We start from the raw sequence: 26,713 nt of genomic DNA on the forward strand, positions 1-26,713 counted from the left end.
GGTGCCCAAGAGTCCCACCTCGGTCTCCAAGAAGCCGCTATAGGCGGGGTTAGCCGTGCTCCTCCTCTTCCGCTCCTGACGCTTGCTCTGGATTTCTGGAAAGGCAGACAGAGCAGTCACAGGCTCCTCACCCAGTAGGTCAGGGCAGGTCAGAGCCTCCAGGAACTGCTTATAGCATGGCTCCAGTGGACTTAGGATGAGTGCCAGGTAGGGGATGAGGGGACAGGGACTGTGGTAGTTTTAAATAAGAATGGCCCCCAGAGGCTCATATATTTGAATGTTTAGTCACCAGGGAGTGGAACTCATTGAAAGGATTAGAAGGATTAGGAGGTGTGGCCTCGTTGAAGGAAGTGTGTCACTGGGGGTGGGTTTGAAGTCTTAAAAGCCTATGCCAAGCCCAGGTTCTCTCTCTCTCTCCCTCTCTCTCTCCTTGTGGATCAGGATGTGCCTTTCTTTCTGCTACTTCTCCAGCACCACATCTGCCTGCTGCCATGCTCCCTGCCATGATGATAATGGACTGAGCTTCTGAAACTGTGAGCAAGTCCCCAGTTAAATGCTTTCCTTTATGAGTTGTCTTGGTCATAGGGTCTCTTCACAGCAGCAGAACAGTGACTAAGACAGGTCCCCCCCCATTTCGGAACCCCTGGATGGCAGCAGCAGAGTGAGGTCCTGGTTCTGCTCAATCAGGCACAGCTTTGTGGTGCCCAGTGCACAGTGGCCTGCCTGCTTTCCCGCCCATCTCTCTTGCATGCTGCAGCTCGGTCTGCCTCCTCATGTAGCTGCCCAGGGTGCCCATTCCTCATCTCTGTCAGCTTCCTCCTGTGTCTCTCTCTCTGTGTTCCCTGTGAGGCACCACGGGCCTTGGTGGAAGAGATCAGGATCTAAATAAATACTGTGAGATCCCGGATCATGGAGAGAGGTTTTCAAAGTGAAGGCCAGGTGCATATTAGAAAAGTGTCATTCCCTCACTCCCCACAACTGAACAAGCTTAAAGGAGATGGTTTCCCTTATGTTGTAGATGAAGAGACAGGTCCAAAGTGGACCAAACACCAAAGAAGTAAAGAAACATCAGCTTTCCTGTGCTAGTGAATGGCAGGACTGAACAAGGACCCCTATTACTATACCGTGCAGCCTCCAGGATGGGGTCAGGTTATGACAGTGCCATGAGAGGCATGTTCAGTCATGGGATACGGAAAACCAGATGTTTCTCTGGCTTGTCTTGTTATTGTGCCTCCGTTACCTGGGGCTGGGTTCCTAGGAGCCTCACATCTGGATAGGGTACAACCATGACCTGGGGTACTACCCTGAAGGCTGCTGCTTCTATCTAGGGTCCCACCAAGTCCCACCTACCAAATTCCACCCACTGTCCCCATCATTACCTTCTAGGTGTTCTGTTGTGACCAGGCCTAGAGCTACCATGAAGGCAATTTTCTGAAAAGAAAGGGGATAGAGAGGGGTTAATACAGCTGTTGGCTCTCATCTGAGTCAGCCAAGAAATAGTCTGTGAGCCACGGGGCTATCCCCTGGGGATGCCCAGTCATGCAGCCACTGCCCCAGAAAGTTGGGGATCTCAGATACCCAGAAACTGTCCAACATCAATGTAGGGAACTCCTGGGAGTAGCTAGGGGCCTGTGATGGGGCTGGATAACACAGCTCTCAAATATACTTTTGTTCTGTTTTGTTTTGTTTTTTTGAGGCAGGGTTTCTCTGTGTTACATTCCTAGCTGCCCTGGAACTAGTTCTAGTAGACCACGCTGGCCTCAAACTCAGAGATGCGCCTGCCTCTGTCTCCTGAGTGCTGGGATTAAAGGTGTGCGCCACTACTGCCCAGTTCAAATACACTTTTAAAATGAATAGCATGGGGCTGGCAAGATGACAGGTACCCCTGAGGAATGGGAAGGGTGATCTCAGCCTGCAGGAGGCTCTGGCCTTAAGCAGAGGAAGGACAGTCAGGCAGATGGGTGCCACTTCCCAAACCCTCGTGCCCGTGGAGTGGGCTCCACAGTGTGCGTGTTCGGCAAATGGACATCTGAGCAAACAAGAAGGACCGAAAGGAGAAGGGACAATAGCATGGGAGACGGAGCCCCACAGGGTGCACACTATCCTGGCCCTAGTGGAAGCCAGAATCCTCTGGGCTGAGTCCCTTATACAAAACAGCACTGTGTCTAACACAAACCCCACACACACCTCCTGAATACTTTAAGCCACTTCTATACGGCCTGTAATACCTGATGTGACAGAAACCACAAATAAATCATTGTTTCACTGTGCTCTCTAGGGAATACTGACAGCAGAGATGTCTGTGTGCATGCAGTCGGGATGCAACAGTCACGGCGGAGGGGATGCAGGAAGTGAGGGAGCCTGAGGATCTGTGAAACTGCATTCCGGCAGGACATGCCCACACTTCAATGACAGGATTCTGGGCTATGCTTGGTGCGCAGCAAATCCAAGCACTGCCTTTCGAACTTTCCAGAACCGCCCCCTCGTCTCTCTTTTAATATTTTTGATTCTGTGGACATGGAACCTGAGGATACAGACTGAGCTGGGAGCTTCCTACAAGCCACAGAGGAATGGGGCCAGTAAGTTAGGCTAGACCCAGCTCTACTGGCCTTTTGGAATGTCTTGAAAGTGTAAGGACTTTGATGTGGGAGATGAACCAGGCCTATAATCTCTTGCAAGTTAAATAATAAGGGCTTCTCACACCCGTCACCTTTTTTGCAGAAAGTTTAGGACCTGTGAGGGAGGAAGTCAGAGGCAACCCCTGGCAGAATGGCTGACCTCTGCAGTACTGTCCTGAGAAACTTGACTGCAGCCCACCCTACCCTGACTTAGCTGTCAACAGTGAAGGTGGCATCTCCGGTTCCCAGGTGTAGGGCCAGGTAGCCTGGGCATGCCCTGGCTCTTCTGGAGAAGCCCACCCAGCCCCAACTCAGCTGCCCACAGTAAGGGTGGCATCTCTGGTTCCTAACTGCATGGCTGCATAGCCTGGGCATGTTCTGGCTTGGCTGAAGAAGCCCACCCTGCCCTGACTTAGCTGCTCACAATGAAGGCAGCATCTCTGGTTCCCAGCAGCAGGGCCAGGTAGCCTGGGCATACTCTGGCTCGGCTGGAGAAGACCACCCTGCCCTGACTCTGTCAGAGACTACTTCTGACCTGGGCACATGCATCAGGCTTGCTGCAATTTTGGGCACACAAGCTGCTTGATGTGGGGATACATCCAACCGTGTAGGGCACCTCCTACAGCAGGCACAGGCTGTGTGTACCCTTCATCCTCACAACTGCCACCAAAATATCCCTTTCAAAGTGTTTAGGCATCGTTCTGAGCTGCTGGCCACCCAAAGTTTCTGCTGCTATATAACTTCTGGGCGGTTTCAACACTCTCCTGGCAGGTCTGCAGGCCTCATCACCAGCTATTGAGGTTCTTTACAAAAACTGATGTCTACGCCTAGTTCTAAGACACAGGCTGATAATCCTACTACCAGGGAGGCCAGGATAGGAATAAAGCAAGTTGAAGCCCTTCTTGGGCAACAGAGAGTGAGTTCAAGTTCAGTCTTGGCAAGCTAGTGAGACCCAGTTTCAAAAAAGGAAGCTAAAGAAGGCTGGAGTTGTATAACAGTTCAGGGGTGGAGTGTAGCTCTATCCTGAGGACCATACAGAAACCAGAACCCGTGGCCTGCAATGGCCTGGGGTCCCACTTGACTCAGCGAGGTGCCTGGAGGCTGCCACTCAGTGTCCTGATTGGCACACGGCCTCTTGCTGCAGGCCTATGCTGCCCAACTCTCAAACTTTAACAAGGGCTTCTACACCAGGGCGTGTTTTGACTGCTCTGTTTAAGCCGTTATGAGTATTTACACTAATTACACAGTTAGATATAATTATACTAATTGTAAAAATGCGCAATAATTGACTAAGATGCACTTCGAGAGAACAAGGAGATGTCGTCAGGAGAAACTTCCTGAATGGAGAATGCTGTAAACCTCAAGGCAGCAGAGACAGGAGGAGGGGAGGGCTACAGACAACAAGCCAGCCAGGGCCTTACCATGTACACACGTGGCGCTCAGACACTGTCACAGGCTGGACCCAATAGGACCATGGGGCTGGGGTCATTGAGGAGATGTGGCCCACATAGCAGCTTCATGTTCCAGGCAACCCAATGGTGGTCTTTCTCTCTCTCCCTCTCCCTCTCTCAGGGTGTGTGTGTACACGCGTGTGTTTGAGTGTGTATACTGGGTTTCATTCAGCTCAGGCTGGACTCCAACTCACTAGGTAGCCAGGGATGACCATGAATGGGTCCTCCTGCCTCTACCCCAGGACTAGGATTAGAGGTGGGCACCACCACATCCAGTATATGCAGTACTATAGATTTTTAGCAACCCCAGGGCTTTGTACGTGACAGGCAAGCTCTTCACCAACTTTGCTATCTCTTCAGCCCCTGAAGGCCTTCTGCACACGAGCAAGAACAATAACCAGATCACTCTTTTACCCAGATACTGGCTCCCCCATTTAAGGATCAAAACCCCACCCTGGCTGCCTGGTCTTCTGGGTTTGTCCAGGGCTGACCCTCTACTCTTAAGTTACCTGCTATCTGCAGCCTTGCTGACCTATCTGGGAGTCTCCAGCCCTTACTGCTTACACAGTACCCTCTACCTGCCCTGCCAGTCCCTCTGCCTCTAGCCTCCGGCATTCCCTTGACCTATGTACATCATGTCCCTCTTTGTGCAAAGCCCCCTTCATCCCCTCAAGTAGCCTCTCTCTGTCCTTTCTCCTGTGGTTCACAGCTCACTGGAAGTTTCTTAACCCGTTTGGCAGCCTTTGTAGTCACATTGGTCTCTGCCCTCAGAAAGGAGCCTCCCGGAACAAGGACCACATCTGCCCATCCTGAGCTCCTTGTTCGCATTACAGAGCACGGGGGACGGCAGACCCAAGTGTGAACGCTGAGGGGGGACAAAAGGCTCAGAAAGCAAGTGATGCCGTTGGGACCATAGGTCACTGCAGTCACCAGGAGCTCAGGAGCCTGGGGACCTAGGGGAGTCTTTGCTCGTGTGGGATCAGCTGGGGGCGGGGCATCACACTGACTGGACTCTGGTGGGACGAATGAGGGTTCACCAATGAAATTAGAGTCTGAGTGAGAAGAGCCATGTGGAGAAGACCACAGCAGAGCAGGGATGTTCTCGGTGATATGGAGCTGAGAGTATAACCCCAGCACGGGACAAACACCCGACGAAGCCAGGTCCTTAGACAGCTGTTGCCTTGCTCTATGACTACAGGTGACTGGAACAGTTCCATTTATCCCTCTTCCTCTAGGGAGTGGGAGGAGGTGTCACGTGCAACTTCGGGAAAGTTCTTAGGGCATCTGAGCCCTACAGAGCTATTGGTCCTGTTCTGTATCCCTCAAGCTTCCAGGGTTGAACACAGACAGGAAGTGGAGGCAGGGGCCGCATGCTGCCCATGGTGGGAAGACATCTCTTTCTGGACTTAGTCCTGAGAGGAACAAGGCTCACAGCCAGGGGGGAAGGTGGATAATGTCCCTGATCCATCAGTTCAACTCAGAATCCTTCAGCAACCCAGGCCTTATTGCTCCTGTATGTTGACGAATCACTAGACAGGAAACAACATTGTTGACACTCAGCCAAGCAGCAAGATGGTAGAATCCGTGCTGACCATGGCCTTACCCTGCCTGTACAGCCCGGAGAACAGAGGGTGCAGACACAGCTCACTGGGTGAGCCCTGCTCTGGCAGCTACATCCAGTCAGTCAAGAGTTCACTACATCCAGTCAAGAGCTTCCTAATGAAGTTGACGCAACCCTGCAAAGAGCCTGGTCTTAAAGCCAAGAAGGGGTAGGGCTCTCCAGCAGGCCACACTACCTCGGGATTCTCCTGGCTGGGGGGCTGATCTTCCTTGGTGGCCTGAGCTCCCTGAGGTGGCTCCTCCGTGGGTGGCCGGGGCTCTGCTGAACTCTCAGGCTGCGTCTGCACTTGAGGCTGAATGATGATGACCTGGAAGACGCAGGAAGGATGAGAGGGGCAGGGGTCCAGGAATGGAGACGCAGGGAGTAGCTAGGAGTTAGGTAGGTCCTGAAAGATATATCACAGAGGAAGGAACCAGGTGGCTGCTCTGTGTCCAGGGCCTTGATTCCAAATATTCTCCCCCATCCCTACCTCCATGAGGGCAGTTGTGTGAGAAATAGCCAGGGTTACAAATCTTACCACTCCCTGGCTATGTGGCCTCAGAGAGAATACTCTGTACCTCTCTGAGCCTCCGGGAACACACTGGCAATGCCAGCCTCCAGGGGGCACTAACTCTTTACTCTCAGTTCAAACGTAGACAGAGCCTGGGAGCACTGAATGGACTTGGATGATTTGGGGTTGCCTGGGGAAATGGAAAGACATCTCAGCTACAGGCAAGAGAGGAGGCAGAGGGAACCAAGGGAAAGATTTCTAAAGGGAAAACAGGAGCTACCATGCTTCCCCAAAGGCCTCACACAGGGCAATCTTCAGAGCGCTCTAGAGGACATGGGGAGATGATTTTAGCTTTAGCATTAAAACTAAATTCCTCACAAGATATCAAGGAGTTCCTTGCCCTGCCCCATCCAAGCAACTGGGGCATAAAACAGCTCTTGACCACTCGACTCTGCCATCAGATAGAATATCAGCACCAGACTCTCTTGCAGCTACCCATTCAGCCACACATTATTAGTTCATTATTCCTGTATTAGTGATTAGCAAGTCTCTCAGCCGGACTTATACCCATCCACCTGCCCCCTCATTTATACATTTCCAGAGTCACTCAGTCGATCACTTATTCATAGCACCACTCATGCTAACGTTCATTCCTCCACCTCTCTTGATTCTGAAACAGATCTGCACCCTTGGCCATATGCTCATGCTCCACCCAATTCCCACTCTCATCTGCTCACACCTCCTGTCCCATTCACACTCATTTTTCATCCTGCTGATCGCTGGTTCATATTCCCTTCATACACTCACCTGAGTCTTTCCCCTTCACTCTTTGGCCATGTGACTATTCCACCACCCAGCTACTCCCCTGCCTAAGCATCAGCCCCCACATGAGCCTCCACATGCAACACATCCCCTCGGGGCATGTGGTGGTGGCCACTCACCTTTTTGTCAGCACTGATGAGGAGGGGCTGCACTTTGATGCTGTCGCTGGCCACGGGCACGGTGGTGCTGGGGGTGATGGTGGTAGCATTGCTGGGGGAGGTGGAGATGATGGCATAGGCCACCCCGGCACTGCTCAGGGGTGAGGTGATGGCGGTGGGCTCGGTGAGGGCCTGGCTGCTGGGTGTTGGCACATGGTTGACGGTGTTGTTGGCAGTGGGGAGGGCTGGGCTGGGGTTCTTGATGCTGACCACAGTGGCCTTTTGGAATGTTGGGGGCTGCTTGGGTGGCCGGTCCCTGCCCGGGGTGACAGGGAGGCTGTCTGGAATCAGAGTCTTTGGCCTAACCTGGGAGGAAGGGACCAGTGTGTGGTCAGACAGAGACACAAGCTTTTGATGAAGGCACGGCAGTGGGGCAAACTTCAAGCAGACAAGCTGAGTCCGAGATTAGAGGGGAAGGGACCCTGTGTGATCCCACTCTGAGTCTCCCAGAAGCCATGACCTTGACCCCAAGGCTCAGGCTACTCTATTCACCATCTCCCTTGCTTGGCTGTACACTGAGTTATCATCCCTACCCACCTATCCACCCCTGGGCTCAGATGAAGCTGCTCCAGGCTACAGTCCCTTCTGCTGCACATGAGAGCAAACTGTGAGGGGTGGAAGAGATGGGAGCCCAAGACAGAGCCCAGGTGGAATGCATCTTCATCACACCAAGTCAACACACAAAGCCCCCCAGTGTCACAGATGCTGAGATCATGGCCCTTGTGCAGGACCAGGTGAGCCACAGTAGTTGGTAGCCCTCGGGCCTTGGGCACCAGTCACTCCAAAGAGCACACACACATGGAGGTGGGACAAGGGCTACAGGCAATCACCTGCAATGGAGACCATGGCTCCAGTCAGCTTGTGTGGCCAATCCTGGATCTCAGGGCATGTGGGTGGTCTTGGAGACACCACTTAATGCCTTCACCTGTGCACTGGGGGTGACGGAACCCACTCGTCAAGATCTGCAGACTCCTGACCTCATCTCAAGGGAAGTGTCTCTATGCCCAGATAGTTCAGGTGAGTTGAGAAAAATGAGGCTTAAGAAGGGACATGATCTGAACCAAACTGAGGCCATGGGGAGTGTGCCCTGGCCATTGCATGGAGGGAGAATGAGGCAAAGCCAGAAGAGGCTTAGCTGAGGAAAATGGTGGTAATGATATCTTTGTCATTAGGACAGAGGGACCTGAGCCAGGTGGCTGAAGCCGTGTGCTGGCCCTTCCACTCTTCTTTGCTCTGCTCTAGTGACACCGGGGAGATCCTGCTGGACCCTGACTCCTGGGGAAGTCACCAGGACTCAGTGTGCTGTGGTCAGCAAACATCATGGCTATGAGATCCTGCACTGTCTGGCACAAGTTGGTCCTCGATTCTGATGACCTTTTTAGCTCTTGCTCTAGTGAGCCCTGAGCAAACCAAATGAGGCCCTCCCCATCTTAGGGGGCCATAGTTGGGTAATGTGTCCAGCCTGACTGAGGCAAGCCTGATGTTTTGTCCTTGTCCAGTATCAGGACCAGACACTGGGCACAGTGCCACCCATGTGATGAGGAAATGAGGGACGAGTCCTATCCCTGCCACCCCTCAGTGCCGGCTGGGGATAAACCATTCTCTGCCTCTTAGGAGGGACCAGATGATGTCCTAGGGATGCTGGGGAGATGACACTCTGCTGGCTTCTTCCTGGTCACCTTTACTCTAACACTGTCCAAATGACATTCCCTAACTCATACCAAACATGGTGAATAGCCATGGGGCAGGTGCTAGACACTGAGGACAGTTTAGCCAGGCCTAAACACAGGTCGTTCACCCCAAAGAAATACTTGGGAATCTTGGAATGTGTGACATCCCCCACAGACACATGGAGACCCTGACCAGCAGATCCTGATGGAATAGGCTCAACCTGCTGCTGGCCTTTCTCAGGGTCTGCTTCTATTCCTACAACTTCCTAGGCCAGCAGGACGAGCCCAGGTATACGCTAGGCACCTCTCAGTAAGCAAACCCAAGGCAGGGACACAGGATTTGGGGAGGGAACAGTAGGGCTGAATGAGAGACAAGAAGCCCAGGTGTTGCAAGCATTGGGCTGGTGCACAGAGAGAGTGGGGAGTGAACACGTGGGCCCACGTGCCTGTCAGTTGCCTGTCTGTGCCTCTGTGGGGATGGGAGCAGTGTGGACTGCTAGAAGGTAGGGAACAAAGGAAGGGCTGCCTGGGAAGCAGAAGCCCCAGAGGAAACAGCATGGACCTGGGCAGAGCCCCTCGAGCCCCTTTCTTGCTGTGGTCTGATATCTGAAGCAAGGACCCCCATCTCTGCCTGCTCTCACCTCCCCCTTGGGAGGAAAATTGGCCTTCTCAGGATCTCTGCCTTGGTTTCTCACTCTGCACCTTCCTCCTGGGTTCACCCCAACTTTGATCTACAATATCCCTATCCCAGGAGACCTCTGTGGACCTCAGCATGGGACAGGTCATCTCAGGGCTCCCATTGGCCCTTCACATTCCCTTGAGAGATCCTAGAGGCTTGAACCCTCTTAGGGGTAAGGTCCTTTGGACTTTGGAAAGGGTGGGAACTTGAGGGGTGCTTTACCTCCTGGACAAGAGCTTCCTCTTATCCTTGAGCCAGGGGCATCTGTCCAGCCACACAACCCCAAGACAGCCAGCCACTGTCTTCATCTCTGCAGCCAGTGACCCCGGTGCAGGTATGAAACACAAGCAGGTGCTCACCAGAATCAAGCCATCGTCAGCAAAGGCACTCGGCAGTAACACCCAGGTCTGCTATGTACTGGGTGCAGGCATAAGTTCTCCCTGTGACCGCCAAGGCTAACAGACACAGCAGAGAGCCATCAGACCCTCTGAGGAAGATCCAAGATGGTGAAAGGGCTAAGTGGATTGACCAGAGCCTGGAGTCAATCTGGGGATCTCGGCTGGTACCCAGGGCCTACACCCTGGACCACTTACCAGAAAAGGTGTTACCATAGCGCGTGCTCCTTAGACCCTCTGACAGACTCATTATCAATTACACACCACGTATGACCCAGCATGGAAAAGCTTCGAGAACCAGTATGCCTGGCAGTAGCTACTCTGGTTGATGCTGGCCATGGCTGATGCTGGCTGTACTTAATTCCTTCACCAAAATTCCTGGTCATGGCTTACTCAAGGATTTCACAATTTGTCACTGTTTGAAAAACCAGATTCTTCACTATGAAAACGCTGAACCAAATGTTTCCCCTACTGAATGGACAGAGGGGACAGAGGAGGCGAGGCACCGCCTAAAGGGGAACCCAGAGGCAGTGCCGGGGAGCTGGGGACAGACACGGGACAGACAGACATTTACCTGAGGTAGCACTGCTGCTCCTTGCCCGGCCAACCTCTGCAGGGAGCTGACCTGAGGACCGGTGACAGGCACTGCAGTGGTGGTTCCCAAGGCCTGGAAGACAGAGAGTGTTGCCATCAGACTCCAGCAGCGTGGGACCACGGGCTCAGAAATGGCGACCTCTACTCTTCTCCCTATGACACTGGTTTTTTTCCTTTGCCTTTTAAAATCACAGAAGTAGTCTATCATCATTTAAGAAAAATGGAAGCTAGAGCAAGAAAAAAGGAAAATGTTGCCCAGAGAACAGTCAACGTTCCTGTATGCTGGCTTCCCTATTAAAGGCAAGTTTCTACACAGGGAGACAAAGTGTACATGCATGTGTATGTATGAGTGCGTGTGCCAGGTGTTCCTCTGATTGGTCTTGTACTTGCCATCTGAGGATGACTCTGAACTTCGGATCTTCCTGCCTCCACCTCCCAAGTGCTGGGATTGCCAGGCACAGCAGAGCATGCACGCCTTTCACCTCAGCACTAGGGAGGCAGAGGCAAGAGAATCTCTGTGAGTTCAGGCCAGCCTGGTCTACCGAGTTCCAGGGCAGTCAGAACGACACAGAGAGACCCTGTCTAAAACACCCTGGCGTGCTGCTTCCCTGCAGACCCTTCATCTCTGAGTGTTTCTTTGGCTGTCTCTGTTTAGTAAGCACCAACGCCTGTGGTCCTAAGCCTTCGTTTCTGCTTCAGGGTCAGCCTTCTTTCCTTGTGACAGAGGCAGCGTCTGTCTGTCACCTTGGTAATTTACACTCGGGGAAGGAAGAAAGGAAGGAAGGAAGGAAGGGGAAGCCAGGGGAGTCAGGAAAGATCAAGGTTCACCAGAGACTCAGAGCTTCCAGTAGGGCAAGGACAGGGACAGCTTTGCTTCCACTCTGCTTGATTCTAAGTGACCAAAAGACACAGTCAGCCAGCTAGCTATACATAGGGGTGGGGGTGGGGTGTCCTGTAGACTGTAGGAGGTCTGTACAATAGAGCCTGCTAGATACTTCATTCAACTAAGAACCTGGCCAACTCCACCCAACCCCACATGCATGACCCGGATTGGGGTGCCCGGCTCTTTCTCAGAGGGAACTAAATATAAGGTGCCTTTAAGTACAGTGTCCCATGAGTCAGGTGGGGTTCGGTACTGTACTGTGGGACCCACTACCTGGAGCACCAGAGACCTGACAGTTCTCAGCCCACGTCCAGTCTCCATGCTGCTGGGAAAAGGCAGTAGCAAACATTGCCAAGCAGGGCACCAGTATCTTGCTGCTTCTGGGCATGGCAGGAGCCCTCCCAAAACATTCCTGCCACCTCTCACGGAAGGCCCATCCCCAGCTGATGCCGTAAGGACTCTAAGGTAGCACGGAAGCTGACACAGGTGTCCGTCCTTCCACAGCCTCATAGTGCGCTCATTAGCAAACGAGAAGGCGTTTTGTCTGCGAGGACTGACCTCTCCGCTCCAGGCTGGAATTTATCGATGCACCAGAAGCAGTGGCTTCAGAGGCTGGCTCACTTACAGCCACACGTCTGTCAAGATAAATGAGCTTCTGATGACGACATTTATAGCTCTGAGCATTTTAATAGAGGGAAAAGGGGCCATAAAAGTCAAAGATAACTTTCCTGTATTAGTTCAGTCCCACAGGCAGTCTGAGAGGGTGCAGAGAAGCCACCACATGGCTGGGAGGCAGGCTCGGGCAGACCCTTCCATCTTCAGGGGCAGAAGCTCACGTGACTTTGGAAAAACTTGTCTTTGGCGAATGTTTCCAAGTGTCAAGGAGACATGACTCATGAGCTTTGGCAGGGATGAAGGAGGGAGCAAGCACAGATTTGCTGTGACACCAATTACATAGGCCACGTAATGTTTTTTGCTAGTGGCCTCAATGGCCACAGAAAGATGCTTGTACCATGTAGACTACAGGGAGTGGCCCTGTAGGGATGGGTACTACATAGCCACGGGATTAGGGGACAATAGCAAGTTGTGTGGGAGAGAGGAACATCACCCCAGGCCTGAGCAGGACAGAGGGCAACCTAGGGTCAGCCCACCCTGTTGACCTCCTTTGGTCAAGAGGGTGCTGCAGTCTTGGGGAAGTGTTGTGGACATACAGAAGGTGGGGCTCGGCAGGAGGTCCTTAGGTCTTTGGGGGACATAACATAATGGGGTTTATGTGTCTCAGGCTTAGTCCCAGGGTGCTGCAGTCTTGGGGAAATGTTGTGAACCTGCAGAAGGTGGGGCTCTATAGGAGGTCCTTAGATCTTTGGGGACATAACCTAATGGGGCTGTAGAGCCCTTTCTTTCTCTCTTGCATCTGTGCTTCTCCCTCCTGGCCAGAAGGAAGTGCTTTGCTCTGTCACGTGCCCCACATGCTCTCAAGAGGCCCAAAGCCATCATGGACCTGAATGCCCAGAACCATGAGCTAGATACATCCATTCCCTTACAAACTATCTTGGTTACCTCATGACAGCTACACAAAGCTGAGGAACATACCCTTCTGGTTGGAACACCTTTAGTAGGTGCCTCTGCATCACTAAGGACTAGGGTCTATTCATCTGCCCCCAGCACAAATAAAATATATCAAGGCCCCAATGCAACCCACAGGTGGGTTAGGGGGCTTCCAACCAGAAGCTCCTGAGTACCTCCTAAGCATTTCTTCCTCAGACCAGGCTAGGGACAGAGTGGGAGCCAGTCTGCCAGGCTGGAAGCTAGTGTGAACCCTCTGGGGGAAAGGGTTCCATCTCACTATCTCTGTCCCATTGAAGTGACTGATGGGGCCACCATGGCTTTCATCTCTGAGGCCATCAGCATGAGACCCTCTTGTTAATGCCCCCCCCCTGCACTTTCCCACTTCCAATGGCTTCTATGCTGCCCTTCTCCAAGCCCAAACCAATGCAAACCTTAATGACAATACACAGAGCTCTCTACTTGATTCTGGTGAAGAAGAGGGTCCTTGTGGAGCAGGAAGACTGACTAAACACGCTGTGTGGGAGAGCCCCTCCTCCAGACCCACAAAGATCTCTTCACTTTCTCCTTCAAACTCCAGCTAGGTGTTGGCCAGCACTGCCTCAGGTGGCACATGGGACATCAGAAGCCACACTGGCAAGGCCCTTGTGCAAGAAGCTTTCTGCTGATAGTAGTCAGGAGGGTTCTCCATAGCAACATCCACCATAGCATCCAGGTGGGACAGAGAATGCTGGGGTTGGAGCTGTCTGCTGTGTGAGTGGCCTTGAGCTGCCTCCCAGGGACACGTGGTGTGGTTCCTGCTTGTGACTTCAGAGCACTGAGTTCCATGATGCCATGAGGGTCCAACAGCCATGACTGCCCTATTCTGACAGTCACCAGAGAAACACATCCTACAGCTGAATTCCCATCCCTAAGTCACAACCCAGTCAGGAGGCCCAAGGGTCAGAGCCACAGACTACAGCTTAGAGATCATGGGACCCAAGCTCCTTGAAGATTTTTATATGCTAAGATCCCAGAGCCCAGAAGAGCGAGTTCTAACATAGAGGCTTGGTCAACTTACAGAAAAGGCTCCTTTTCCCCTACAGTTCTAGAGCAGTGGTTCTCAACCTTCCTAACGCGAAGACCCTTTAATGCAGTTCCTCATGTTGTGATGACCCCAACCCCAAAATTATTTTCATTGTTACTTTTTAACTATAATCTTGCTATTGTAACTATAATCTTGCTATTGTAACGTAATACATAATGCAACTGTAATATAAATATTTAAAATGTTGGTCTCTGTCCTGGCCAGATCCCTACATTCTTCCTGGGAGGTGGTACAAGGTGTGTCTTGGTGGAGATAAAGACAAGTTCTCCCCTCAGAGTGTGTACTGAGTGTGGGTAGGGAGGAGAGGCGAGGCCAGTGTGATGCTTTGAATAAGAATGTCTCTTATAGGCTTGTCATTTGAATATTTGGGGATGAGACAGTGTAGCCTTGGCTGGGAGAGGGATGTCACCGGAGCCAGGCCTTGAGAGACTTTTAGATGCCACTAGTTCTCTGTTTCCTGCTTGGCAGTCAAGATGTGAGCCCACAGCTTCCCCCCCCCCGCCGCCATGCCTCCACTCTGCCACCAGGGAATGGAGCCATAAGCCTAAAGAAACTCTCCCTTCTAGAAGCTGCTTTGGTCATGGTATTTCGTCACAGCAACAGAAGGTGACTAGGACAGCCAGTGAGGCAGTACCCATGGGCTGGCATCTGGAGCAGAGGCCGGGATGTGTGCCAAGGCACCAGGGGTGAGGCCAGGTCATATTGCTGGTCCTTCAGAGTCCAGACTCATTCATTACATGTACAGTAGGCCCATGGAACATTGTCCCACCAGGCACACAGATGAGGGTTTCTGACCACTGTGCTCCAAATGACAGCATGAGTATTATAGGCAGAAACTGTGGGCTGGGCACAGCATAAATGGTGTGACAGGGTCAGACATTTGCCTGGATCCCAACTTCCCTGCAGGAAGATCTTGGGACTGGATCCTGAACACTTAATATTCCAGCATGCACCCTATAACCTCAGTCAATCTGCTGAGAGGAAGGTGTCAGGGGGGAGGTGCTAGGCACAAGACACTGGGGTATGATTGTGGCTCCCAGAATGTCAGGGGCAGAGCCTCAAAATCTCTGCTTTTCTGGCTGGTCCGTGGCTGTTTAGGAGGATGCCTGCTCCCGCCTGCTCCCAGGGCCGGGATTCCAGCTTCCCAGGCCCCAGGTGAGGCACATTCCTCTTTCTGGCTGGGTGGGGGGAGAGGGGAAACTGAGCGGAGGATGGTTGCTTTCTTACCTCCGCTCCATGTGGCCCAGCCTTGGCGGACACAGGCACAGAGTGCAGCAGTTTAATTGCATCTGGGTTGTGGTTTTCCTGCATCCTTACAGAACTGCTCTGATGTGTGGCTCAGATAACGAGTGAGCCCCAACATCGGTAGCTGCTAATAAATATTAATATAACATAAGCACCGCTTTGACTGTCATGGGAACCAGCTTGTTATTCACAGATGAAACTCAACGGTTGCCTTTATCACTGTCGGCAGGAAAGAGCTTGTCCCAACCGAGGCTGCTGGAGCAAGTACTCCAACCTGGTATCCCCTCATTTCCTAGACACAGAGCCTCCTCTAGCTTCAGCGACGGGTGCCACCTGAAGTCGTCACAAATACCAAGGGCAATCCAGCTAGCTGTCCTGCCTCCTCCAGCCCGCTGTTTACAGCCATGCAGAGCATAGCAATAGTTAGAGCAGGTGCACCAATCTGCACGTGACTTTCCATCCATCGACAGCGCAGCCACCCTATAGCCTTGTCTGCAAGCTGGAGGAGCGAGCACCCCTTCCTGTTACCAGGACCAGAGAGGAGGGTGGGATGCCTCTGCATGCTTGGCAACAGGTCGTTCCAACATCTCTGCTGCCCTGGGTCCTGATCGCCCCAGGACAAATGTATACCATACACCAAGGCCACCATGTAGTGACAAATGGAGGGAGGGAGGGAAGTGTGCAGATGTGAGGGGTTCACACACACACTGGCAGGTGGGCCATGAAGCTCACAAGCCAGGTGAAGACAGCACATCTGGGCCTGGATGGCAAGCGTACTCTGTGCCACAACACCTGCATCTAAGAGGGCTGTGACAACATAACTGTCCCTAGGTGGGGAGGAAAGATCACCAAGAATGTTTCAAAGCTCCCAACAGCCAGAGGAATTAGTCGGACTCAGCCATGTTCCCCGGAGAATCTTAAGCACACAATCCATCCTGCCCACTGCACCATGGGGGCATATATAATTTGGTGACACACAGCCAGGATGGCTAGGGATGGGTGAGGAAAGCAGGGAGTATGGCGGACTCCTGCATTTGCGGACCCTCAGAGCTGAGGAGGATCATGACTGTGATCGCTCACCGGGTATAGCTCACGGGGAGGCCTTTTTCAGTGCCGTCTGCCTTGGACGAATGAAAACAAGCATGGGAGGCAGGGAAAAGGAGGGCTTCCCGGAGGAAGCAGTGTCTGAGCTGGGCCTTTACATCCGGGCCAGAATATTCCAAGTGGGCAGTAGATGAAGTGCATGAGAATCAGAAGGGAGGATGGAGAAGCCAATGACAGAGACACATGGGCATCAATGGAAAGGAGAAGAGAAGTTCTGGGTGCCACAAGTCCCAAAGGAAAGTATTGGGGAGAGGCATTTGCAGAGGATCCGTCACTGTGGCCGTAGATGTCATGCCTAGGAGCTTGGTCACTCTGGAAGTAACAGAGTTAGGGTAGGATCTTGGCTAATGTAGTGGGCGCAGGTATATCCCTGCTGGATTAGAAACCCTGTGTGCATAAGGGTTCTCAGCCCTTCTAATACATTAGATGGCAGCTAGGTGCCTCCTGGCTGGCTGAAAGGGCACAGCGAGGCAGGCAGGGGAGGGCAGCATGTGGGGACAGCACACTGCAGTTCATGGGCCCGTCTGCACCTCCGCATTCTCTCCTGTTGAAGTCAGTTTTCCCATGAGGTCTTTCCCTGCCCAGCAGCCTGCTCTTTCCCAGAACACTAAGGATAACCCCAGTACAGGGCAGTGTGAAGCACCAGGGGCCTTCAGGACTCTCAGGGACTGTGAGACTGTTGAACTATACCTTCAAAGCAAGAGTCTTCTTTGAAAACCGGGTCCGTCACATCTGGGGAAGGAGTTCATTTGCTGTAGCTATGAGAAGCAAGGTGGCTGAGGACAGTGACACCTGACCACCAGGGCTCAGCTGCCCATACAGGTGGCCTGTGGAGCTGGTGACCCTGACTGAGACTTGGTCAGTGAGGGTAAGCTGCCCCCAGGCCACTCCGACAATTGCAGGGGCCCTATCAGGGAGCAGCTGTCAATCAGGGTGAGAAACATCAGGGACAATGCGCGCCGCTGACATCTGAAATACCCTTTCTGCAGCACTGGGGCAGTGGAGTAGCTTAATTAACTTGAAAGGATGTAATTTTATGCTATTTAGTACAAATGCACACTAAATGGCACCACAGTCTAAAGATCAGGGCCTGAGAACGTGGGGGTGGGGCACGGCCACAGGATCCTGGCAAAAACAGGGGTGGGAGACATTCTGGAAACTTCTGCAAGTAAATGGAAGCCTCTGAAGTCACATGGCTCAGCCGCAGGTAACCAGGACAATGGCAGCTGGAAGGGTTTTGTCCCCACCAGCTCCCCTCTTGGGGATATGAAAACCCTCTTGGGAAGAGAATTGGGTTTAGGAGGCCAACGGGTCTCTCTTGTCCACCCTGCCTGCCCACTGTGGGCCCTCCCTAGCCTTCCTGATGAAAATGCCCAGGCTGAGGGGTTATCTCTAAGAGAAGCTGTCCAGTCCCACAGAAGCTTGAGAACTTGGGCAGGAATGACCCAGAGGAAGGGGTGATGCCTGGAACCTTATGGAAGGACCTTAGGGCTAGTTTCCCCGCTCTGTTCCCAGAACAAACAGAAACATTATATTGATGAGAAGGACAGAGCGATGGCCCTGGAGCTTGGGGAAAGAGGAAGTGACTTGGATGGTGACTTCCTGGGTTCTTGGAGCCAGTGCTGCACATGTTACCCAACATTCACGCTTGGGCCTCAGGGGTGTTTGCATCAGATTCTTGACAGAGGCCCTAGGCATAGCCAAGTCTGTGTCCTTACACCATGCCGCAGAATGAGGACGTGTGCTAGATAGACCCCACATATAGTAGTCTTTCCTATGCCAGTCTGCAGCTGCCGACACACCTCTAATTGGCCACATCACCTCCCATCTTCCTGACCTAATTTGCATAATGTCCTGGTACCATGGGAGGTCAAAGAGAGCCTGTTATATCAACCTATGTCTGAAGAGGACCCAGGAGCAGCAAGATGCAGGGTCTACCTTTAAGGGGCTTGTGATACCTCCAGGGTCACCGGTCCTTGGCTGGGTGGTGATGACTTGAATGGAGACATTCATTAAAGTTTACTGGGTTGAATGCCCAGCCCTGTGCCTCTCAATGGATGTAAGCTGTATTACTTTTTAAAACACTGGCCCTATCTTCGGATAAGGGGTGAGGTTCACCTCGTGGGACCTCACAACACTTGAGAGACTCAACACTCTGCTCTGGCTGAGTCATGAACTTTCCAGAAGCCTGGGGTACTCTAGGCCGGTGGTTCTCAACTTTCTTAATACTGCGATCCCTTTAATACAGTTCTTCATGTTGTGGTGATCTCCAACTATAAAATTATTTTTGTTGCTACTTCATAACTGTAATTTTGCTCCTGTTATGTATCGTAATGTAAACATCTGTGTTTTCCGGTGGTCTTAGGTGACCCCTGTGAAAGGGTCATTTGACCCCAGAGGGGTCGCAACCCACAGATTGAGAACCTCTGCTCTAAGCTAATCTTTGGTGTCCACTGGGAACAGCCTCAGGCAGCATGCTCCAAAGGTGACCTTTCACTTCCCATCACAGGAGGGCTTTCAGAGCACATCAACTGTGAAGCAGAGGTCCCTAGGGGCACCAGCAGGACTCTACCATGGGCTGGCAGAGTGCCTGGTTTGTCTGCAGCCAGGGACATGGAAGGATTCCTGATAAAGGCAGCAGGAAGGTAGCACAGGGTAACCTCAAGGCCCACACTCCCTCTTGATGGCCCCAGTGACCCTGTGTGGCAGGTGACCTATGGGAGAGATGATCCCGAGCCCCATCTGTGGCCAGTTCCCCTCTAAGTGCTGGCCCCTCCCTGACCATGGGCCACTTGCCTCTTTGGTATGGAAGGCTAGGCAGCCAGGGACCTCAAGGCAGCAATGAGGCTAGAGAACTGGGCACAGGTGTTCCAGCTGGCACCCAGCGAGCCCGGTGCCAAGATGAGAACCTGCCCCACACTTTGGAAGGACAAGTTACAGTCACGGTCAGTTAAGCCATCTGGGAGTGCTCCTTCGGGACCTCTACAGATAGCAGAGGGACTCGAGGCCAGCAGGATGGTGCACGCCTACAATCCCAGTTATTTGGGAAGCTGAGGGTTGAGTGCGAAGGAACTCAAGGTCAGCCCAACTCACAAGTGAGATCCTGACTCTAAAAAAATGGGGGAGGGGTTGAAAAGGAAGGTGAGAGAAGAGAAGTGGGGTTAGAGGAGAGAAGGGGGCAGGGATTGCTTGTATCGTCAGGAGATGAATTTAGAACACAAAGGGACAGGAACCTCCTAGCAGACGGATATCCCAGAGGTTCTGGGTGTTGGGGTCAGGAAGAGCCTTCTGCCACTGAACTGCTTTTTTAAGAGTGGCCAGACCACAGAACATCCAGAGTCACATCATCAGGGCATTCTGGGTACAGGCGCAACAGGAAGGAGGCCCTGGAGTCAGGGCTGGATGGCCCAAGGCCTCTGTGCCAAACCTTCAGGCTCCCCGGCATCTCCTCTACAAAGTCACTTGGGTCCCCACACCTCCCAGCTCCCCTCACTTCCTCTCACACGGAAGGATTTCAGAGCACTCGGGCTCTGTAGCTCACTAGGCCACCCCGGGAGCAGGCAGGGGCAGTTGCACTCCGTTAGTGAGGCCTGCCAGGAGCAGGGAAGGGGTGCAGGGCTGGCACAGCAGCACCTGCTCAGCTCAAGAGGTAATCTGCTCACGCACATTGGCACTACACATAAACACTCCTTCTGGGGGAGGGAAACGTTATCATGGAGATGGTCCAGTCACCTGCCCTGACATGCCACCCCAGGCCCATCAGTAGCCACAGGCATGTGGCTCAGAGGCCTCCCACCTATAACTGACAGCTTGCACCAGTCACTCAGACTCCCCGGGGAACACTATAGTCCTCACCGTGTCTGCCCACAGTGTCTGATGTGCATCTAGCACCAGAAAGTCCTAAAATCCAGAGCTGTCACCTAGGTGAGGCTGTAGGACACGCTGGCCCAGGCAGCCTTTGACGAAGCCATTTTAACCTTTAGAGCCCGTTTCCCCATTTATAAAATGGGGGAAGGGTGCTGGCTTCATGAGGGGAATTTGTGAGATGAGATGGGACAGGCGTCAGCTGAGGACAAGGTGGCCCTCCCTCTCAGCTCTATCCTTTTGGGGCAGAAAGTCCAGGCCTCATACAAGTCTCAAGCTGGACTGAGCAGCCATGTATGTGTGGAGATGTTGCATCTCCAGCTGGCACGGCTGCCCTCAGGGGACACGGCACCCAACTGTCTCTATGCAGCCATGAGAGAAGGGTCAGCATGTCTGAATAGAAACGTGTTGAAAATGAACTTCAGCTCCCAAGCTATCGGGACCAAAAAGGGAAAAGAGACCTGGTCCCAGTCCCGGCGCCAGGAGACACTTGGGGAGAGGGTCTATGACATGACCATCTTCTCTAGCAAAGAAGTACTTTCTCTCTGAGTTAGGCTGCAGACCTCACGTGCTGCCCCTGGGGAATCTGCCCAGACTCCTGCCTGTGGGGCCTGGGGGGGATGACACTGGGAAGCTGTAGCAGCCAGTCCTGTTTAAATGGCATTTCTCTGCTGAGGTCCGGCTAGAGAGCTCTGTCATTTCCCGCCTGTGACCCTTAAGAAGCTCCGACTGCCTCCTGACCTCTTGTCCTTGAGTCCTCTCAATGTGACACTCCACCTGGGTGTCCTCACCTCCCAGCACCTGGCACCTGCTAGCACTTGGTTTATGCACCAGGTATGAGACACACACTGTTTCAAAGGCAGTGAGGGAAAAGGCAAAAATCTCATTACTATTTTAAAACATTAATTATATGTTGGAAATGATGGTATTTGGGACATGCTGGTTACACAGAGTATATTATTACAGTCAGTCGCCCCGGTTCCTTTTACTTCGCTTGGGCTGATGAGGCAACGCACAAGGGGTTTTCTGAGGTGATGGGAATATTCCCTATCTCATCTCCACGGGGGTGTGAGTTACCTGCATGTCTGCAACTGTCAAAACTCATCAGACAGTACAATTAAGATCGGTGAATTTCAATGTATGTAAATTATATATCAAAGAAGAAATTACACATTTAAAAAGGCAAGCGCTAGTTACAGCTCCTTTTTAGAAAGGCAGAGCCCCAGGGCAGCTGGGGGAGCACCTATGGGGTAAGACCTACCCTATGGGGCCAATCCCAATACTGTCTGCTTCAGGAGGCTCTAATGTATTGTAACAGACTAGACAGCCCTGACTATGTCTTTCAGGGCCTGGGAGAGGGCCCAGGATGAAGACATGGGCCAGGAATAGGACAAGGATTTCTCACTAGTATAGGGTAAGTGTTGGGGTCCACAGAAGTTATACGGCTGTACACACCCCAGCTTCACTGACTGCCAGTGCAGCCTTAAATAGAGTGCTTTCCTAATGTGTACCAGAAACCACAGAAAAGGGGTGCCCAGTCCAGAACAGGGGAGACTAGGGACTTCAGAAACTCATTCTGGCTCCCAGCCTGGCATACGAGGCAGCTGTAGAGCAGACACTGAACAGCATAGTGCCAAACAGCACAGATCTGTGCTGTCCCCTGCCAGGAACACTGAAGAAGTCCCAGTAGGTTCAGGTAGGACAGGGTCTGAGATATTCCCATGGAGACAGACACATGATGGGCCAGGGGCCAGCGGGTGCTTTAGGAGCTATGTTCTCCACAAGGAGAGCCCACTAAGCTAAGATGCAGCAGGAAGAAAGAACAGGGAATCAGGGGTCAGACACCTAAGGCCCCTAGAACCAAGCATGACTAAACAGAGTCCTGATCAGTCACCCTGCAAGGTTGCTGTAGCACTTAGGTAAGACCAAGGGTCTTCATGTACTTAGCATCCTCTGGGAGCAGTATACACATCAGACATAGGTGACGGAACATTTGTGTAGACCGCTGAGAGCAGGAAGGGATTTAGTAGAAACTCCTTGGGATCCAAAGAGATGGTTAAATCAAGTGATGAAGACAAAGTTACCAAGATACAGATAAAGTCTTATCTTCCAAAGTGCTCACAACCCAGAGTGAGGATGTTGGGAACCCAGGTGAGCCCTTGTCTGGGCTGCAGTCTGTCTACCTGCGAAGTCAGCAGTGCATACATGCAGAAGTGGTTCTTAAATCACCAGCAACCTCTACCAGGTATAGGCACTGCTGTCATCACACAATGACCCCATGTATGCCTCCTCTTGGCCAGAGGCCCCAGACTGTAGCTGGCTCATCAGGCCTGGTGTGACCCTTTAGCCACCTAACATGAACTGTGGTCTCTCCCGCTAGCATCACTAGCATCCTCACCTTCTCCCCGTCCGCTATGCGCCATGTCACCACACCTTGTCAGTAGCATGTCCTTTCAGAGATAAGCCAGGATGTACAGAATGTGTGCTCAAGAATGGGGCCTGGTACAACAAAGGGCTGCTTCAATCTCAGATTTGGAAGCCTCGAGTTGGTGTGGCAAGTCCTTCTGTATATGTGTTGCTTTTATTGGTTCATGAATAAAGAAGCTGCTTTCGGCCAATGGCTTAGCAGAGTGGAGCCAGGCGGGAAAAACTAAACTGAATGCTGGGAGAAAGAAGGCAGAGTCAGGAAATGCCATATAGCGGGCGCAGGCAACAGATGAGCCGGAACCTTGCCGGTAAGCCACAGCCATGTGGTGATACACAGATTAATAGAAATCGGTTAAATTAAGATGTAAGAGTTAGCCAATAAGAAGCTAGAGCTAATGGGCCAAGCAGTGATTTAATTAATACAGTTTGTGTGCGGTTATTTCGGGGCTGAGCAGCCGGGAACAAACAAACGGTCCCCGACAATACTGAGTTATCGGTGACAAGTCGAAGATAGACCACAACCCAGGGGCCTGAGAGAGGCAGAGCGCTTAGCTAGACTATCCTGAGCCCTGTGCATACTCTGGACCATGGGACATAGTGGGCTGGGTATTCTGCGAAGGGCAGAAGGTGAGCCATGCTGGTATCTTTGGCCCTGATACCTGAAGGACAGAACTGAGAAGGGCCACAGGACCCCAGCCACACTGGCCCACCTTGTGCTGCACCCAACACAGACTATTGTTCAGCCTGTAATCCTATAGAGGCTCAGGGCACACCCAGGGCATCAAGGGGAGCTGGGCGCCTGCAGTGTGATTCCACCCGGCCTCTGAGTTGAGGCGAAGCACCAGCAGAGAGCTGGAGAACCACACAGTAAGCAAGGCTGGCTAGGCCATGCTACAAATCACAGCAACTTGTAGGGGAAGATGTGGGAGGCACACAGGCTGGCTGGTGTTCAGGAAAGTGGTACACACACCAGTGGGGGGATAGGCTAGGGAAGGGATATACAAGGCTATACTAAGCAGAACTTCGCTCCGGATCTCTATGGCCTTATATATGCCTGGGCTCTTCCCCTCTTGGGGTGCCTGCCTCAGGCTTGTGTCCCAGTGCACGAAGACCCCCCCTCCTTTGACTCAGACCCTTTACACTAAGAGTGGGCATCAGCTACTCATTCTATTCCCCATCCTATAGATGGGGAAGCTGAGGTCAAGCCAAGACAGGAGCAGAGAGCCTTGACTATACACATTCACATTCATACCCTGTGGGAAGAAAGCCACACCCAGCTGGGCTATCTAGGGCAATGCTAACAGTTCTTTTTCTTCTCCAGGTACTGACCTGGACTGGCGATCTGTTCTTCAGGGACAGGTTCCTGAGAGGAAGAACCAAGAGATCAGACAATAAAGATGGGAAAGAGAGCTGGGGTCAGGAGGTCTTGCACAAGCTGCGTCTTAGGTCAAGCAAGTTTATTAAGTAGTACAGCATCTTATATACAGTTTGCAAGGGGAAAATTGGACAGAGTCAGCAGAAAACTACCGTACAATGGGACAAAGTCAGCAGGAAGCTAATCAAGCAGTGTTGTACAAAGGGAACACAGGATGTCTCAAGTGTGTCTCAGACAGAGCACACAGCAGCCTTGGGACTGGTAACCAGAGCCCTTTAAAGGACAAGAGTTGGGCTCCAGGATTCGAAGCTGCAACTTCCCCAAGACCCTGGCCCCAGGCCATCAGTGGCCTTGCCAAGCATGCTCCTGGGTTTAGGCAAGGAACTATGTTCCTGCTCCATACATCAGGGCCCCAGGAGAAGCTGTGGATCACCTGGCTCCAGCAGTTCCCCCTCTTATTTTTTAAGGCCAGATGAGTCACTCACATCTGAGTGTCCAAGAGACTCTGATGTTCCCTAAGCCAATATGTTATTGGCCTCCCAACATTGTTAAAAGGGTCACTAAAACAAACAGTCCGAGGGGAAAACTAAACAAATGAAGGGTGTTAAAGGGGTCGAGTCCCCATACAGTGAGTCTTTGGCCAATTCAGATGGGGACTGCAGGAACCTAAGTCGATACCTAAACCGCTTAATAGTTACGAAAGCTAAGAAACCTAAACTAACATTCTCATAATGTCATATTTCAAGTAAATTATTTTTAATTTTATTCCTTTATTTAGATTCATCATAGCTTAATGGAGTAACACAGACACAGCTAAAGCCAACATGACATTGAAAAGTTAACTGGTGTATAGTTATTTATAGTTAGCGCTGCGTCTCCTAAGTGCAATACCACAGCTCTAGAGCATTTAACTTTGCCACTAGGCTTTTTATCTATATGTTCTGTGCTGCCAAAACTACAAAGGTATAAAGAGTAAGATGACTGCTGGGCAGTGGTGGCGCACGCCTTTAATCCCAGCACTCGGGAGACAGAGACAGGTGGATCTATGTAAGTTCGAGGCCAGCCTGGTCTACAGAGTGAATTCCAGGATGGCCAGGCTTACACAGAGAAATCCTGTCTCAAAAAACAAAACAAAACCTAAAACAAAAACAAAAACCAAATGGGCGGTTTGCACTTGTTGGGCAAGAGCTATTGCGGAAAGCCTCCACAGACACTGTAACGGTGACTGTGGACTATCTCCCCTCAAACTGTAAGCCAAAAGGTGGGCTTCCTCCCTCTCGTTGCCACAGCAATGGGAAAACTAAGTGCTGGTGTGCCACCAAGCACAGCCTCTTGAACTTATTTAGTCAGCATGTCCTCTCCAGCTGTGTCCTGCCATCTGTCTGTGTCAATGGAGAGTGAGTATCCCAGCTCAAGACAAAGCAGCGAGAGCAGGGAGCAGGCAGATGCGACAGGTATATCCAGGTGAGCAAGGTTGCGATGGGCTGGCCTTGAGGAAGCAGCCAGGTTCTGGGAGGGGCGGGGGGCGGCCAAGTGTTCTTGTTTGCTTTCTGCTGCTGTGCTAAACACCAGGACCAAAAGCAACTTGTGGGGTGGGAACTTATTTTAGCTTACAGATTACATATAGGTCGTCATCAAGGGAGGCCAAAGGAGAAAACTGAAGCAGAGACCATGAGGGAATACGGCTCTAGGCTCGCACATTCAGCTATTTTTTTTTTTTTTTTTTTTTTTTTTGGTTTTTCGAGACAGGGTTTCCCTGTAGTTTCTAGAGCCTGTCCTGGAACTAGCTCTTGTAGACCAGGCTGGCCTCGAACTCAGAGATCCGCCTGCCTCTGCCTCCCGAGTGCTGGGATTAAAGGCGTGCGCCACCACCGCCCGGCTTACATTCAGCTATTTTTGACACAGCAAAGGACCATCTACCCAGGGAAAGGACCATCTACCCAGGGATAGCGTCACCGACAGTGGGCCGGGTCGTCCTACATCAATCAACAATCAAGAGAATCCCTCAGACATGACCACAGGTCAATCTGATGGAGACAATGTCTCAGATGAGGTTCCCTCTTCTCAGGTAGCTCTGGTTTTTGTCAAGTTAACACCTAAGATCAGGGTCCCTGAGGGTGTTCCCGACCTTATACTGACAGGTGTCTTTCCCTTTCTACTCAACTCTTAATAGGGCAATGGCCAGGATTCCTCAGTAAAGCCACCTCAGTCCATCACAGTCCTAGAGAGAGACTGTAAGTTAAATCTAACAGTCAATGAAATCATCAATATTTAATTTACTCATAGCGGGTGGCAATTTACTTAGCTTAATGGCAGAAATATTGGGGTTTACCAGGCAGTCAAGGGTATGGGCAGCTGTTTGCTTTCAGGAGTTGGCTATGCCAGGCTTGAGGAGGTTGGATATCTTGCAGGACCACCTCACACTGCCCCATGCAGACTCAGGCCAGATGCCAGCTTGAGCCTGACTGAAGTCATAGGTGGTCCCTGGGAACCACTGCCACTCAGGAGTGATGTGGGATTCCCCTCTGTGTGCTAATATGTCTTATTACCATTGGTCAGTAAAGAATCTGTTTCAGCCAATGGCTTATTGGAGTAAAGCCAGGCGGGAAATCTGAACAGAGATATAGAGAGAAAATAGGCGGAGTTCGAGTGACGCCATGTAAC

At 51.9% G+C, this 26,713-nt stretch overlaps 1 protein-coding gene across 1 annotated transcript in view; it reads right to left on the reverse strand.

Annotated features, from left to right (window-relative positions):
• Positions 1-26,713, reverse strand: part of Phf21b (PHD finger protein 21B) — a 70,019-nt gene that overhangs the window by 10,696 nt on the left and 32,610 nt on the right. Inside the window, exons 3-7 of the mRNA XM_038344121.1 lie at positions 10,479-10,571; positions 7,122-7,466; positions 5,866-5,997; positions 1,380-1,431; positions 19-95 (exon numbers count right to left, since the gene is read on the reverse strand). Coding sequence (XP_038200049.1) covers positions 19-95; positions 1,380-1,431; positions 5,866-5,997; positions 7,122-7,466; positions 10,479-10,571 — 699 coding nt within the window. The remainder of the gene's footprint in view (positions 1-18; positions 96-1,379; positions 1,432-5,865; positions 5,998-7,121; positions 7,467-10,478; positions 10,572-26,713) is intronic.

This window comes from Arvicola amphibius, chromosome 9 (assembly GCF_903992535.2).
Source record: "Arvicola amphibius chromosome 9, mArvAmp1.2, whole genome shotgun sequence".
NCBI classification, from domain to species: Eukaryota; Metazoa; Chordata; class Mammalia; order Rodentia; family Cricetidae; genus Arvicola; species Arvicola amphibius.